At 46.9% G+C, this 15,859-nt stretch overlaps 1 protein-coding gene across 1 annotated transcript in view; it reads left to right on the top strand.

Annotated features, from left to right (window-relative positions):
- The window catches only part of RORA (RAR related orphan receptor A), a 763,804-nt gene continuing 752,187 nt past the window's right edge, over positions 4,243–15,859 (top strand). The window contains exon 1 of the mRNA XM_021073474.1: positions 4,243–4,594. Within this exon, the coding sequence (XP_020929133.1) occupies positions 4,429–4,594 (166 nt within the window). The 5' untranslated portion in view covers positions 4,243–4,428. The remainder of the gene's footprint in view (positions 4,595–15,859) is intronic.

Consider the following 15,859-nt stretch of genomic DNA (forward strand, 5'->3'; position numbering starts at 1 on the left):
TGTTTCTGGTTGGGACCTCTCTGACCATAAACCTACAAACCTTGCAGCAGGATGGAAAACCCCTCCCATACCCAAGAACAGTGCTGCATTTTCATTTGAGTTTCTTCTCTTTTCAGCATATTGTCCAGCTTCACTTTTCTCTTTTTCCCATGGCCACACCCATGGCATATGGAAGCTGCCAGGCTAGGGATCGAATCTGAGCCACAGCTGTGACCTAGACTAAGACTGAAGCAACGCTGGATCCTTTAACCCCCTGCACTAGGCTGGGGATTGGGCTGGCACCTCCTCAGTGACCCGAGCCACTGCAGTCGGATCTTAACCCAGGGCACCAAAGCAGGAACTCCTTCAGCTTCACTTTCTTGATGCTTTCTTGAAGCTTTCTTGGAAGCAAGGAAACTTGTTGCCTGGGCACTCAGTTGTAATTTTCTGTCTTCTTTGTTCTTAGGCATGTTGTAGAAAGCTCCCCTCTCCCACGGAAATTCTACTATATATTTCCATCATTTTCCTTCTTTCCCTCACCAAGAAACACAAGGAAAATAACTGTCAATTTTTTTTGCATATATAAATTTTAACAGCCCATGCATGTCAACTCATCTTTTATCCAGGAAGGAAAGGCTTATTTCAAGTGATTGAAAGTTGAAACGCTTAGGTTTTCATTCTTGTTGTGTAATGGAATCACTGTGTGGACATACAACCTTATGATTAGATCATCAACACCAGTCCTTAAATCCACTAACTCTAATGAGTTCCTACTGTGTGCAAGGGCAAAGCCCTGTTTTCTAGGAACGGATCTTCCCCCAGGGAGAGTAAAGCAGATGTCAGCCAAGCACAGCACCAGGTAGGGAGAGTGTAGCTGGTACTGTACCTTAAGAGGGGTGCAAAGTACAAAGACAGTTCAAATATTTGGTCTGGGGTAAATCGGGAAGGTTCTATGAAGGAATGCCTTTTAGAATGGATCTTTAAAGAAAGGGAGGGAGAAGGCAGAAAGGGCATTTCAGAAGCAGGGGCCTAGGCAACTGACCCTATATCTTGCACTGCAAGCAGAAGGAGCTGGAAGCAGTACATGGTCTGGTTTGAGGATTACACATGGACCTCAGGGATCATGTAAGGATATAAGGCAGTTTGGCAAACTCTTGGCACCAGTGCCCAGCTGTCAGTCCTCCACCCGTGGGTGACAGCATTAATCAATCCCAGCCCACACCTTTCCAACCAATCTCCAGAGTTCCTTTATGAGATGAGATCGATTTGCCATCCTTGGTGCAGGAATGCAGACATAAGTGAGGTAGAGCCTTGAATACCTTGTTGACTAGTTAGTAGTTAATTGGATAGGCGATGGGGAGCCATTAAACTCTTGTGAGCAGGGGAGTGACATGGTGGGAAATGAGAGCTGTAGTTCAGGATAATTAACTTGGTAGTGCTATCTGGGATGGATTAGAATGGTTGTAAGACAAAGGCCAGTTATGTAGAAGTTTCCTGTAATGGTTGGGGCAAGCCCTACTGCCTGGAGTTGGATTGGTAGCCATAGATGCAGGGGCAGATGTTGCAGAGGTGGAATTGAAAGCATCTGGCAGCTATGTTGGGCTGTGGAAAGCTGGGGGCAGGAGCGCCAGGAGAGGGGAGTCAAAGCTAACTCTGAGCTTCCCGTAATTACCTTGGAATAATAAAAGCCATCATGAGGGAAGCCTGCCATGGGCAAGGAGGTAGGGGAGTCCTGGAGAGTTTGGGGAGGGCGAGAAGCATCTGCAAAAAATGGTTTGGGGATTATCTCCTCTACAAAGCGTGGGTTTTACAAACCATTGTCTAAGGACTCAGTAGTGCAAAGTAAAATAACCATTTTTAAGCAAACCCTTCACAATGAACAGTCTCAGGAAGGCTTCCATCTTTCCAAATATTTGGAAAATTGGAAAGCCTTAATTAGTAATCAGGGAAGGGACATGGGGGAAGCACATTTATGAAACTAAATGTGCTTTTTGGGGTTTTTTTCAGTGCCTCCTCAATCCAGGTAATTTACACTTTAGTAACAATGATTGACAGTCAAGGAATGTATCTGACTCACTTTTATTTTTCCCTAGGGGAAAGCACTTGCGTTCCCAATTGTTTTAAATTGCAGAAGCAGTAATTGTTTTAGAGAGGCAGGAGAAATGGCTTTTTGGAGCTGGAATTTACCACTGAAGGGAGTATGGATTCTCTTAACTGACTAAGGTCACTAGGGCCTTTTTCAGGACAGTCTTTCCCAGCTAAACAAATACCAGTTTCGTCAAAGGAGAAGCGCAAAGGAACCAGTGAAGGCCCGGGGGAACAGATTTCACCCAAAATGTTAATATGTTGCTACGAGTACCTAAAATGAGCCAGAGATATTTTTTAAACCACTCACATCCCAAATAGAATTATTCGTGAAATTCAATATGAAAAGTTTCCCCCCCAATATTCTAAAATAAATATGGGGCCGTGGATGTATTTTGACATACTTACTGTCCCAGAGGAACGTGTTTATTAAAGTGTGCACACTGATATATTTGTTTACTTAGAAAAGTCAACTGTGACAAGCTAGGTCAATTGCATCAAGAACATTATTAACAGGCTAAGCCATTGTAAATGGTGCAAAGGCTGCTCTGGAAATCTGTGCTTTGATGTATGGGGAAAACCACACATCTGATTTGGGGGGGGGGAGGAGACAATTATGGCATTGTTTGTAGGCGCCAACAGACAGGCCAAAGTCAGGGATCCTTGCAGAGACCGGATTAAGGTATCAGAACTGTTCACATCTCATTTACATCATTCCGAAGAGTGGACCACAGGTTTTGCTGATTAACACACAGACCATGGCAAATAGCATTGTGTATTTGAAATCAGACCAAGATCAGTAACAGTAACACAAACCACGTGTGAAGTTTGGCATAGGGAGGTTTCTCTTAAGCTATTATCTAACTAGGTTCCCCTCCCCCCCTTACTTTTGAAGAGCATTTTTCCAAACCAGGAAGTTAGCAAAAGCAAAATGTATCCCAGTTCCCTCCCCCATCCACCCCCTAAATACACATATTTATGCCACCTTCTGGTATATAACAATATTTTTTGTTGTCAAAATTTGCAAGCCTTCTGAAAGGAAGGTGGGGGTGTGTGTTAAAAATGTACTGATTTCATCAGAGTCTCCAGCAGGCAAGAGGAAGTGGTAAATTGAGTATTGAGAGGCAGAGAAATCAGGCTACTACCACCTAAATATTTTCCTCTCATTCAATCTGTATTTTTCCTTCATATTGGAGTTTGGGGTCAAAGTTAACACTGATGCAACTCTTCACTTTCCTTGGGTTTCATTAAACAGCTACTATGTGATGGGTGTGTTTCAATGGAAAGGGGGCTGCAGAATGGTGCCTGCAATGATGTGGCTTATTAGAAGCTGTTAATTGTTTGCATTTTATCATCCAGATGTTAACGCCTCTCCAGTATATCTTTTATGGATGAGGCTGTACATTTAATAGCAATGGTACCAGTGGGAATTGACAATTAGCAGCCACAGATGAACTAGATGCAGTGTGGCATATTTCTTCCAGCTTAGAGAGTCATCGACCAAACAGGCCAAAGTTATCTTCAGTAGAAATTGCCCTGCCAAGTGGTTTCTGGATCCTTCTCGGAGGAAACAGCGAAGGAGCTGAAAGCGACCTCTTTCAACTATACCAGAAATTGGCCGTCCATGGCGATTCTAGACTTACAAATCTGTTTTAGACACAGATGTATCAAACCAAGACTGGGAACCCACTGGACGTCCCATCCCAAAGTAAGAAGTGCCACGTCGTCAGTCCTCCCATCCTCTGCCTTCCCTGGGGTGACAGCCCAGGTTTAATTCCTTTTTAGTTTCTCCTCTGTCTTGGGCTTGGCTGGCAGGGAGCTACCTGCGATTCCCTAACGTGGATAATCGAATTTGTCTCTTCCCAGGCTGGCAGCGGATGGGGCGAGTTTTGTTCCCAAGAGAGTCTCAGAAGTAGGTAGAGAATCATCTCGCCAATCTTAATTTCTGTCCCTGGGAGGGGGAATAGGGAGGATGGGGGTACAGGAGGCTCTCCCCTCCTCCTCCACTCTTTTCCCCACCTCCCAAAATTGGCAGCCAGTCCTCGGCTCTCGGTCTGGGGTCTGGAGGGTGGGGAATGTGGGTGTGGGGGCCGGCTGGAGAAGCTCTCGCTAGCGCTGCCTGTGGCCAGACCCGCCTCCCATCCCCTCTCGGGCGCACACACACGTCCACCCAGACACACTCCGCGCGCTCCCTCGCGCTCTCGCCCGCCCGCCTGCCGCCTGCTCTCTCCCTCCTGCTCTTCTCGGTCTCCTTCTCTTTTTTTTTTTTTTTTTTTTTTGGTACCATAGAGTTGCTCTGAAAACAGAAGATAGAGGGAGTCTCGGAGCTCGCCATCTCCAGCGATCTCTACATTGGGAAAAAACATGGAGTCAGCTCCGGCAGCCCCCGACCCCGCCGCCAGCGAGCCGGGCAGCAGCGGCGCGGACGCGGCCGCCGGCTCCAGGGAGACCCCGCTGAACCAGGAATCCGCCCGCAAGAGCGAGCCGCCCGCCCCGGTGCGCAGACAGAGCTATTCCAGCACCAGCAGAGGTAGGAGGCTGCGAGAGGGGCTGAGGAGGGGGCGGCGGGAGCCCCGGCGCGGAGCGGGGGGTGGCCGGGAGCGGGCGCCTGGGGCGCGGGGTCTGGGGCCGCGCGCGAGCCTGCGGCGTCGCCCCGATCCCGGAGCACCCCCCGCCCCTCCCCCCTCTGCCCCCCAGAAATGTTGCAAACTTTTGCAGCCCGTTCTCGGGTTGCGGGAGGAGAGGGGGGCGGGGGAGGCGGCAGGAGGCTTGACAGCCGGCGGGGCTCACCCCCTGGCTTTGATTTTTCTGCGAAGAGAGGAGGAAAGCCGCGTTGCCGAAATTAAATACGCTCCCCCAAAATACGGAGAACCGGAAAGTGGGGGCCCGGGAAAGAAACTTTTAAAGCGGCAGTGTCCTTTTAAGAAGGAAAAAAAAAAAAATCTGTTTATGGCCACCCGCCTCCCCCTTTACCTTTTTTCCTTTTGACAGTTTCGGCCCCGGTCTCCCGAGACCGGGGGGGTTTTCGGCCCCCCACAGAGCTGAAGGGTGCTTTAGGAATGAGTGACTAGGGCAGCCCCGTGGATGGAAAGGGGCGCTCCTGGATCGGGGGGGGGCGACGTGGACACCCCTGGAGCACGGCGACGGGTTTGGGATTTGGAGGAAAGGCTGGAGGAAACGGGGTGCGGGCGCGCGAGGTGCTCGCCAAGTTGTCTGGCAGGCGTGGCGAGGGGAGATGCGCAAGTTTGCAGACCCGGGGTTCGCAGCCGGGCGCCCAGGCTGGCGGGGCGGGGGGGGGGGGGCGTGTGCGCGCCAGCGCGCCTGGGGCGGCGGTCCTGTGGGGCGCTCCACGCGCATTCGGAGTGAGCGTCTGCAAAAGCAAACAAGCGGAAAAAGAAAGATCACAAGGCACCCAAACTTATTTCTGCCCTGGGAAATCCTTCTCTAAGCTTCCAAGCTTTTCTGCAAAATCCTGAGAATGGTCAGTGCGAGTCGAATGCTGGTCGGATAGTGCGATCGATATTACCCCCCTCCCCGGGTGATTTTTACACACTTCATTTTGTAGCATGTGTGTGTGTGCTTGCGTGCGTGTATTGTGTGTGTGTTTTTTTGGGGGGGCTCCATTTCCCCTTCCTTGCTTTTTTGCTAGTTAAAGTGGGGTGTTGGGGAAAGCTCACTCTCTTACCCCTTTCTTAAAGGTATGGGTACCTGATGTGGGGCTTTTCTTGCGGGTGGGAGGTTATTTATTTGAATGCGCCTGGAGTTTGCAAAGAACAGGAGGAAGCTACGGCTTTAATTACTGTTGTAAATAATGTATAAATCATGCCTGTCAGTCTGGAGAAAGCAAGCTCGCGCGAGCAGCCCAGGACTGGGGGCAGAGAAGATCTCCAGCCCCAGCTCGGGTGCTGGCCCAGCGCGCCCCTTCCTTTTGCCACTAGGCTTCTGGCAAAGATGAAAAGGGCTGGGAGGGGCGAGTGGGGCCCCCGGGAGCCGCTTCTTTCTTCTGGATGTTATAGTTGGAGGTAGGAATATGGCTGATCATGTGCTGGCTGTTTTACAGTATTTCCCCCCCCCCACCACCTTAGCCACACCCCCTGTCCAGGCACTTTCCCATTCACGGAATTCGAGTACAGTAAAAGCCATCAGGATGACACACTCGAAAAACATTTAATTAAAGGCGATTTCGGAAGAGTGAACACATCCAAATGTGATTTAAGCGGGAGGGTGGGGGCGGCTAGGGTCTGGAGTAAGGGGAGAGGGATCGGGGCTGGGGGGCCGGGACCTGCCGCTAGCTCGGTGAGTTTGTGTGTGGACAGCTTTTGGCTGCAAAGAGTATATTTAGACCTGAGAAGGTGGATTTGGAATGCGAGCGGGTTATGTAACAGGGTTAATCAGAAACACTGGAGAAAATCCCCTTCATGTGTTTCTAAGGGTTGTTTTTTGTTGGTGGTGGTGTTTTTTTTTTGTTTTGTTTTTTGTTTTTTCAGAAGGGGGGGCATAGTATATAAGAGGCCACACTAATTTCTGCTTTGTGCTGCACCCCCCACCCCCAGTGTTATTAGCATCTTCAGGTGTCATTCTTGCCAGAAGGTGTTCTTGCAAGAGATCAGGGTAGCAGGCTGCAGAACCGACTAGCAAATCCCCATAACTTGCTGTTCTGGCAAATTATATAACGCTGGGGCATTCGGTACCACCAGCCCCCTAGGCTCAGTAAAAAGGAGAGAGGAACCAAGTAGGAGTAGGATGCATCTTGCACAGCTGACCTGCTGACCCACATCCCCTTGCCCCCTACTGAGACTCCCCCACTCTCTCTTTGAACCAACCTCTTGTCCATCCCTCCAGAGATTTAAATGCAGGCAGGGAGAGGAGGTGAGGCCCAAACACTCAACTCACATCCTGCACGCAGGCACTAGGTTATATAACAGTCTGAATGGAAAAAGGAAGGTCAGAGATGGAGGCATCCTTTAGCTAACACAGCAGTAGTAATAGCTTCCAGAAATTATGTGCATTTGCAGACTTTAACCTCAGATGTACTGTCTTTTCCTCAGGGGTACCAATCTTTGTGTGTGAGAGCTAGGGAGAAAAGAGAGAGAATTTGTAAGTCCGCCTGGTAGATGAGAGTGATTTGAAAATGGGAAATGTTTGGGTTTTCAGATGATGTAATGGAGTTGGCAGAATATGCAAGTCGGCTCCCAGAGTGTAAGCAGCAAGAAAATTGGAGCTGGCATCCAGTATTAATGTTGCATAAATTATAATATCGGAAAGAAATTAACCTACACACTAGGTGATTACGCCTTTTAAATCTTAAAACATAAAGGCACACAACTCAAGAGGAAAAACAAACATCATCACCTTAAAATTAGCATTTTCAACCTCAGGAAGGGTTGAGTGGAGTTCTTGGCATTGGCTGAAGTGGGACGCTTTCTGATTTGGGAGATGCTTTCCAGAGAGGTAGCCAGGTGAGCTTCCAACCAGCCAACATTTACAGTGCACAGAGATTATGGTCTGGATTCCCATGACATTGAGGTGACCTCACGAGACATTACCTAGCTAGACTTGAAGCTGTTGCTGAATTCTAAACTCCTGGGAATCCATGGGGGAACATTGTCAGTGCCTGAGCTGCCAAAAAAAATCAGAGGTGTGACTTTATATCTGAGAGATGGCCTCCCTCTCTCCTTAAAACTGGGCAAGGAGGAGTTGCTGTTGTGGTGCAGTGGAAACGAACCCAACTAGGATCCATGAGGATGCGGGTTCCATCCCCGACCTCACTCAGTGGGTTGAGGATCCGGCATTGCTGTGAGCTGTGGTGTAGGCTGGCAGCTGTAGCTCCGATTAGACCCCCTAGGCTGGGGACCTCCGTATGCCCCAGGATCGGACCTAAAAAGACAAAAGACCACAATAAATAAATAAATAAATAAACTAAAACAAACAAACAAAAAAGAAAAGCAAAAACTGGGCAAGGAATGTTAGCAGTTTTAATGGAACTGTTCTGTTTTCTATGGTGGTGTTAATGATGGCTGGTGTCCTTCAGTCCTATCTGTACAGCACAATGAAAGGGAAGAAAGAAAGGTAAGAGGCAACAGTGGGAATAAGAATGAAGCTGAAAGACCACGGCGCGTCTTTAATTTAACAAGGCTTTCGGGGAGCCATGAGCATTTCGACATAACTGTTGTTAGAAACCCTTTTCCAGAATCTCATTATTATAGGCATGCTCACACGTTCTCCCTCTCTAAAGTGGTCCTCACAGGCTGTGTGCCATGCAGTTGGTTTGGAACACTAGTGCTGAAGGTGGAAGGCTTTTAGGGCAGGCTGATGGGAAAAATCGAAGGCAAAAGATGGGATTAATGCCAGAAAGCTCAATTGGGCTGAGATCGAACCCCCTGGAAGCTCAGCTTAGATTGACTTATAATCAGTTAACAAGGCCTGGAGTTTATGTGTAGCCCGGAGGACTTCTAGACCCACATAAGTCTTTGCCTTTAAAAGTGCTTCGCCTTCATTGCCCCCCTTCAGCCTTGGCTGTTTCACTTTCTGGTCAGGGCTCTTGCCGGGCAGTTGAGAGCACTTTCTAGGGATTGATTCTCAGATCAACTTTGCGAATGTGGACCTGGCTCTCCACAGTGAACAAATGATGCCCCATAGTTCGAAAAAGCTACTGGCTGGGAGGATATTCTCTGCCAGAGGGATGGAGTAATTATTTTTAAACTAGGGGACTTTAATTTTCCAGTAAATTGCTCATAAAAACATTTATAATTATACCCTTTAAAAATGTAATAGAATAATTTTAGAAAGTGCATTTGATGATGGTTATGATAACCTTTTCTGTGGCTTCCCCCTTCTTTCTTAAAAAGAATTGAATTGTTAATCCAGAAGTCAAATTCTGAGTGGCTCAAAACATTCACAGCAGATTCTTTTTTTTTAAGTTAATCACCTGCTGGAATTTTCCAAACCTATGGGCATTAAGAGGAGCCCTTGGCTTTAGAAAACATCTCTTATTTCGAAAATTGAAACATGGAGCCTACAAGGAAGGCCTCTCCCCAGGAGACCTGAAGCTTGTGTTTTAAGGCAGCAGAGGTGGGGGTACTGCAGATACTGCTGGTTCCACACCTGACTCCTAAGTGGGATGGAGGGAGGGACCCGGATGTTAATTGCAACAGCTGTGCCTCCCAGTGCAGATGTTCCCAGGCTGTCTGGCGACAGTGGAACCGCTTTTGAAAGCAAAGTGCTCTGTCCAGAGCTGACGTGGACTCAGGTGGACGCCTTGTCATGAGTCGCCCTAACCTTGTGCCAGTGGGGACCAACCTTGGCTCCAGCGCACACAGCGTGTTTCTCTCTTTGCTGGGGCTACACGCATCAGTGGGAGTGACCGTAGTGGGCTGGGAGATGTGAAGGGGGCCCACCCCCTGACATCAGGCTTGTCTGACGTGTGTGGTCCCCCCCCCCCCCCCCCCCCCCCGCCACCCACATGAAGTCCAACAGGTAAGCCTGGAGGCAGAGCTAACTTTCAGAATGTGAGACAAGCCCGTGGGTTCTCAGTGGGCCGTACACTTGTCACTTCTGAATTAAGATGCACGTTTTTCTTCCAATTCACCGCCCCCCCGCCCCCCCCCGCCCCCCCCCCCCCCCCCCGCCGCCGCTCCCTGCCCTAGGATGTTGTGGGGTTGTGGTGTGATGCTGGAAGGATGGACCGAGGTGGATGACACTGAAAATTCTTTTGGTTTGGTGTAGTCTCTTACAGCACATGCCACTTTTTCTGAGGGTGCTCTTCCCCACCCCCACCCATCTTCCTGGCCTCCTTGATGAGCGGTACTCCTTTGCTTCTCTCCATGCTTCCGTGTCTGTGGAAGCCAAATGCATAACTCCATGTCAGGTCTCCCAGGGACAGAGTTGTAATGTGACTGCCCTGGGTACATCTTTCCATAGACACGGCCGCTCTCCTCCTATGACACACCCTGCTGCTTGCCTCCTTTGTCATCCCTGAGCCAGTGAGCCAGGAACTCTGAGTTCGACATCATCCTTCCCTCTAGGAGGTTCCTGACCCGTTCATCCCAGAGTAGGGATAGCTTCTTACAGAGCAAGCAGAGTCTGCTTTGGAAGGCCTTCAAGTGCCAGAGTCAACACTAACCTCGGATGTGGAGTACCTTTCCAGAATGAAGACTCTTTCTTGCTAAGAATTTAGAAATAAGATCCTCTCTTTCCCTTTCCCTTTCTCGGAGATGTTCTCTCTTCCATCATTTAAAAAAAAAAAAAAAAGTGGTTTTTTTGTAGGTTTTTTTTTTTTTGATGTCTCATTCACGATGGGAAGTATTGGTTTGAAACGAGCTGTTAAAATTTTCACCCGTCTTATTAAGCTCTACATTCAAAAAAATAAAATCATTGTGAATTAACACTTCCAAAAAAGTCTCCAGATAATCAGTGTTCGAGCATTGATTAATATACGTTAAACCATGATTTTTCTATAAGAGAGCCAAAACATTACTGATGAATTAGTTTTTCTGGCTGATGGGAGATTAACCAGAAATATTTTTGTCTCTTCCTTATGGAATATGATTTAAAATGTGTTGGTCCCCCTCCTGCCCTGGAAAGAACACTAAGAATATAATTGAATCTTTCCTGGAGGTTGGAGGATCTTAAGAGTGCCCCAGGGTCACTGTTCTGAGGATGAATTCTGATTGTACATTAGAGAACTGTAAATGGAGACAGTGTCAGAGATTGGACCAAATCTGTCCTGATCCCAGCTTGGAAATTGTTTTCTTTCTTTCTTTTTTTTTGTTAACTCCTCAATATCATTATGTTTTGTTATTTGCCTCCCTTGTTCTCTGAGTTGTGAGTTGCAGAATAGAAATTCACTGCAATTAGTTGATTCTAGTTAATTGAGATTTTTTTTTTTCACTCTGTAGAAGAGTTTCAGCCTGCATCTACACCTACCTTAATTCTTTCTCTAGAGGCATAGAGGATGTAGAATCATTCTCACAAATTTAGGAAGGCTGTGTATTTATAAACAAGTTATGTACTCTCTTACCATAGCATTATGTAACCTCTCTCCTGTATAATGGTAGATAAAAATGTCAGCTAATTTTGCCTCTTCCTTGGAAGGGTTGAAGGGGTTTCACCAAACTGGAAAGTTAGGAAATTCTAGCGTTAGAAGGAAGACTTTCAAGAATGTCAATAACAATTAGATTTCACCAGAGGAAACTCTCTCCAAGCTTAGGCTTTTGTTCACTGGACCAGGTTAAAAAGCGTCACAGAAACCCCTCCTTCGGAGGCTGACTTTCTCAGGACTGTCCCACCTGACTTAATGGTATCTTAATCTTAATGCCATTATCTTGTGATATGTTTGATATTCTCGTATTGGAAATTCAGCCTGGGAGTCTTGGTATTCTTTTTTGACCGTCTCATCCCCATCATCATCAGTTATCTTGCTTTTGGAGTAAAGACACCTAAGAAATCCTTGGCAGAGGGGAGTGGGCATGATGAGGAATAAACAGGCCATAGCCCATGGCTTAGGCAGGCTCCATTTCGCTTCTGGCTTTTACATACTAATGTTAAAAGGAGTTACAGGTAACAATTCTCTTGTGTTGATGGAAGAACAATTTTTTTTTCCCCTTAACAGATGTTTATGGCCCCAATTGACACATCATTAAGGCACACTGTCTTACCACACTATGCACAGTGACACATCACCAGTGGTGTGACCCTGTGCTTTTCCTGGTGTGCGCCTTGTCCGGGGAATGTGGCTCTTGTGGCTCTCTCTGTAGGGCCCATGTCAGTGGAGCGGACAGATTCTCCATACCCTGGAAGGTGCTAGAAGCCTCCAGGCTGAGCCAGGTCATTTCTCCACCAGTGCGGACTGGCGCTCAATCAAAGGCTGGAAACAGGGAGGAAGGATCATGGTATGGAGGATTCATAATGCCTCAGCCTTCAGTCATCTCTCATTGTGTGGTCAGACCCTTGAGTTCTGATTATCAGTGATCTTAAAGTTTTGGGAAACAATTAGGAAGTTTCTACATCTGTGAACAGACCATAATAGATGAAGCTCCTCCTGGGTACAAGGAAGGGTGCCACTTGGTGTAGGATCCTCATGCCTGTGAAAGAGGCAGCACACTGTTAAAAATACCTAGCTTACTTCGGGGGAGGATTTGGCTGAATACTGATGAAGTTTATGAAATATGAATGTTGTGAAGTTGCTGTACGTAAGTGGTAGGCGTGTGTGAAAGAAGTAAGAAGCAATAAAATTGTGTATAAATGACACTCTGAAACTTGATGGACTTGTGTACGTGACAAGAATGGTGACGTTTGGGTCTGTGCCTAATGGGGGTGAATAAACTGGCTTGAAATCTATACGTCAGACTCAACGTGGGACTAAAAATGACAGCATATAAAGTCATTTGACTTATTTTATAAGCAAAGAAGGCGAATGAGGATAAACAGGCAGGTTGCAAAGAATAGAGGTGAGATGGAATGGGGGGAAAACAGGAGGGACCAACACTTGAATTTATAATGAGCTGTGGTAATCACTGTTTTAAATAATCCAGACTATTACCGACTGTGCTGCGAGGCAGAGAATTAGTGCTAGCCAAACAAAGGGCATCCCGATGAATTTTAGGTTGTGTGGGAGAAAGCCTCCTGATCCCTAAAGCATAAATGCCTGTGCCGAGAAGCAGAGCTGCACACGATGTAATTTTTTTTCTGTCTCATCCTGATTAATTGACAGCCGACTGTATGCCTCTTTCCTGAAGGTGACTTTACAATCTCCAGACACAGGCATTTCTCTCAGAAGTGGAGTGAAGGAACGAGAACCACGTGCTAGAGTGTGTTTCCCTGGGTGAAGTATTGGGGGGAAAGATAAGAGTGGTGCAGCAGGGGAAGGGGACCGTGCCTTCAGAGATGAAGGATGCTGCCTATTTGGGGCCTGGGAGTGCAGGTTGTGAAGGAAGGAAGGAGACTTCTCTGGCAAAAGAGAATGCAATTAGCATTGACTCTGAAATGGCTGGGAATGTGCCTTTCTGATTTTAAATTATCTTTAACAAGGACAGTGAAAAGAGGAAAAGTTGACACTGTGAAAAGTTATGACGAACTTGTCGAGCTTGCCAGTTGACAAAGGCAGTTCAGGGAATACTTGGAGAAAGAGAACAAGAACAGGCCTGAAGGACAGGACGATGTGCTTCCTGGTGCGGTACAGGAATCGGCAGGCATCTTTATTGACTCTTCCAGTTAGTTTTAAAGACACCTGAAGAAATGGACAAAGACGAGCAGAGACCCCCCAGATGCAATGCCGCCCTTCCAGAAGCAGAGAGGCCTCTGTCATCCCCTATGATCGACGCCAGTCATGGGAGGAGGGACGGCTCGGAAATGGATTTTCATCGGATGGATCACAGAGGGAACAAGGGTATATTTTGTCTAGAAACTTTGCAGTAAACGGCATTGCTTTTCATTTTCACTGTACGATTGTAATGCCAGTGGATGGTAAGAAGGCCACGGGAACAGTACCGCTTGTGCTCTCTCATGTGATGGGGATATTATATCTGAAAGGACAGGAATTGGGGAGGGTGAACTGCCCGTAACTGTCAGTTGTCCAGCCAATGAAGCAGGGGGAAAGCAATGGCAAGTGAAATACTTTGATATTTGAAAATGATGCCACTTTTAGTGACCCTGTTAGTTGACTGATGGTGACAAGGGTGAAATTGCCTGAGTTTTATCATCTCTGGCACTCATGACCCACGTCGCATGAGCACATTTCTGCAGAGGGTGCATGAAGATTTGTAAGCTGCTAAACTTTCTTAAGGCCCCACAGAGAATCAGTAGGACAAGGGTGGCACCCCTGAAGGGCTCTAGAAAGTTCTAAAGCTTGCATTCTCATCTTGAGCTTGAGGGTGTTGGTTAGATATATGGTACTCGCTCATGAGGCTGCCACCGGTCATGTTTTGTTAGACTAAAGCTTGTTGGAGGCGGAAGAGGCCTTATGAACCATCCAGCCTTTAACAGTGGTACACACAGAGGTCTCAGAATGTGCCTGAGATTCCATTCCCAGGGGTGACAAGGCCGTGAGTGGAACACAGGGCTTCTCCCTCCCTAATAATGTGCTTTCCACTTGTGTGTGGTCCCAGGATGCTCAGAACTTCCTGGAAGGTACAAAGTCAAGTTCCTGCCCTCAGGAGAGCCCCCTGAGGATATTATGATGTATACACAGGTTAATTCACCCAGCCTTTGGCAGTAGGTACATATGAAAGTAAGTGCAGGCTGTTGGGCTGTGTATCAGTTCTGGAACATTATCAGTATTACTATTTTTGCATCCCATTGGGCATTTGTATTGCTCATTAAAAATTAGCCAGTGAGTTTGTGGTTCTTCCAATGAAACCATTTAAAAGCCTAGTGAAGGTAGTGCTTGCATCTCCCTTTCTGACTTAGGAGAAAGTGAAATACAGGGTATGGAGTGGAGCATACTTTCCTTGACGCATTACACTCATAGGAGCTAGAGGCAGCCAGCTCCAGCTGTGCAGTGGGGGAGGGTGTCTCCCAGCAGCTGTCCTCTTTCCTTAAGGCAGAGGGTTTAAGGCTGTGCCTTTTGTAGGGTAGCAAATCTGCGGATGGAATACTGTGTAGCCAGTAAAAATCACGTTGTAATGGAAAATGTTTGGGATGTGTGGCTTAGTGAAAAGTCACAGTTTTCATAGTAGTATGCATGAAATGGGACCATTTTTGTACATACTATTGAGTGTGTGTGTGTATTAACATGGACCCAAGTATGTACACCTAAATGATGACATGGTAAAGTGGTCCTCTCTAGATGGTGGAGTTATCTGTGCATTTCTTTTTTCCTCTGTGCTTTTCTGTATTTTCTGAGTTTCCTACATTATGGGTGTATTATTTTTGTAACTGGAAAAAAAATAAACCTTATGTTTTTTCAAAAAGGATTTTTTTGTCTGTTGTGAAACTGGGGATACTTTGAAGAAACTGATTCTGAACTTAATATGTGAAACAGAATCTCTTAATGTTTCAGCATGGGCCAGGTGTACTGGCCCAAAGAGCAGTACCTCTGACAGTCCTATTTAGCCAGGAAAACAAGGGTCATTCAGCTTGGATATGAAAAGGAGTGTCCTAATGTTGGCATTTCTTGTCCCCTCTAGTGCAGTGTCTTTCAAGTGTTTATACGGTGACCTACAATGAGAAAAACATAATATGTTGTTTAAGCTAGTACACACACACACACACACACACAGACGCACATGCACACAACACACTAAACTTTTTACATAACATATCCATTACCTGAGATGCACTGTTATTTTTGCTCTATTATTTAAAGATAAAATATACATTAGGAGCCACCAAATTGGTTTCATGATCTATTTATGAGCTGCTCCTTGAAGTTGACAACCCCTGTCCTGGGCATGAGGTAGAAGCTGCCTTTCTGTGGGCCATGGCCTGGAGGTGGGAAGGAGGAAGGGAGGGAAGGCTTCTACAATAACTGATGCCACTTTTAGCACATGCTCATAAAGATCCTGTTCCATTTAGACATGCATCTGTCCAGTCTGGGCTTAACATGTAAATTCTGGGAGCCCCTTTGCTTAGATTTGTCATCACTGTATAAAAGCATGAAGCTGGCCTTTCATTTAACAAAAATTTACTGAGCACCTGCTTTGTGCCAGGCACTCTGCTAGACTCCGGGAATAAAGCAGCAAACAAGAGAAATCAGATCCCTGCCTTCCTGGAGCTTACATTCTCCTGGTAGCATCTCAGGGTAGCCCTCTGTCTGGGGCGCCTTTGACCAGACACTTCTGAGGGCTCTTCTCTATCC

The sequence above is a fragment of the Sus scrofa genome, chromosome 1, assembly GCF_000003025.6.
Source record: "Sus scrofa isolate TJ Tabasco breed Duroc chromosome 1, Sscrofa11.1, whole genome shotgun sequence".
Classification (NCBI taxonomy): domain Eukaryota; kingdom Metazoa; phylum Chordata; class Mammalia; order Artiodactyla; family Suidae; genus Sus; species Sus scrofa.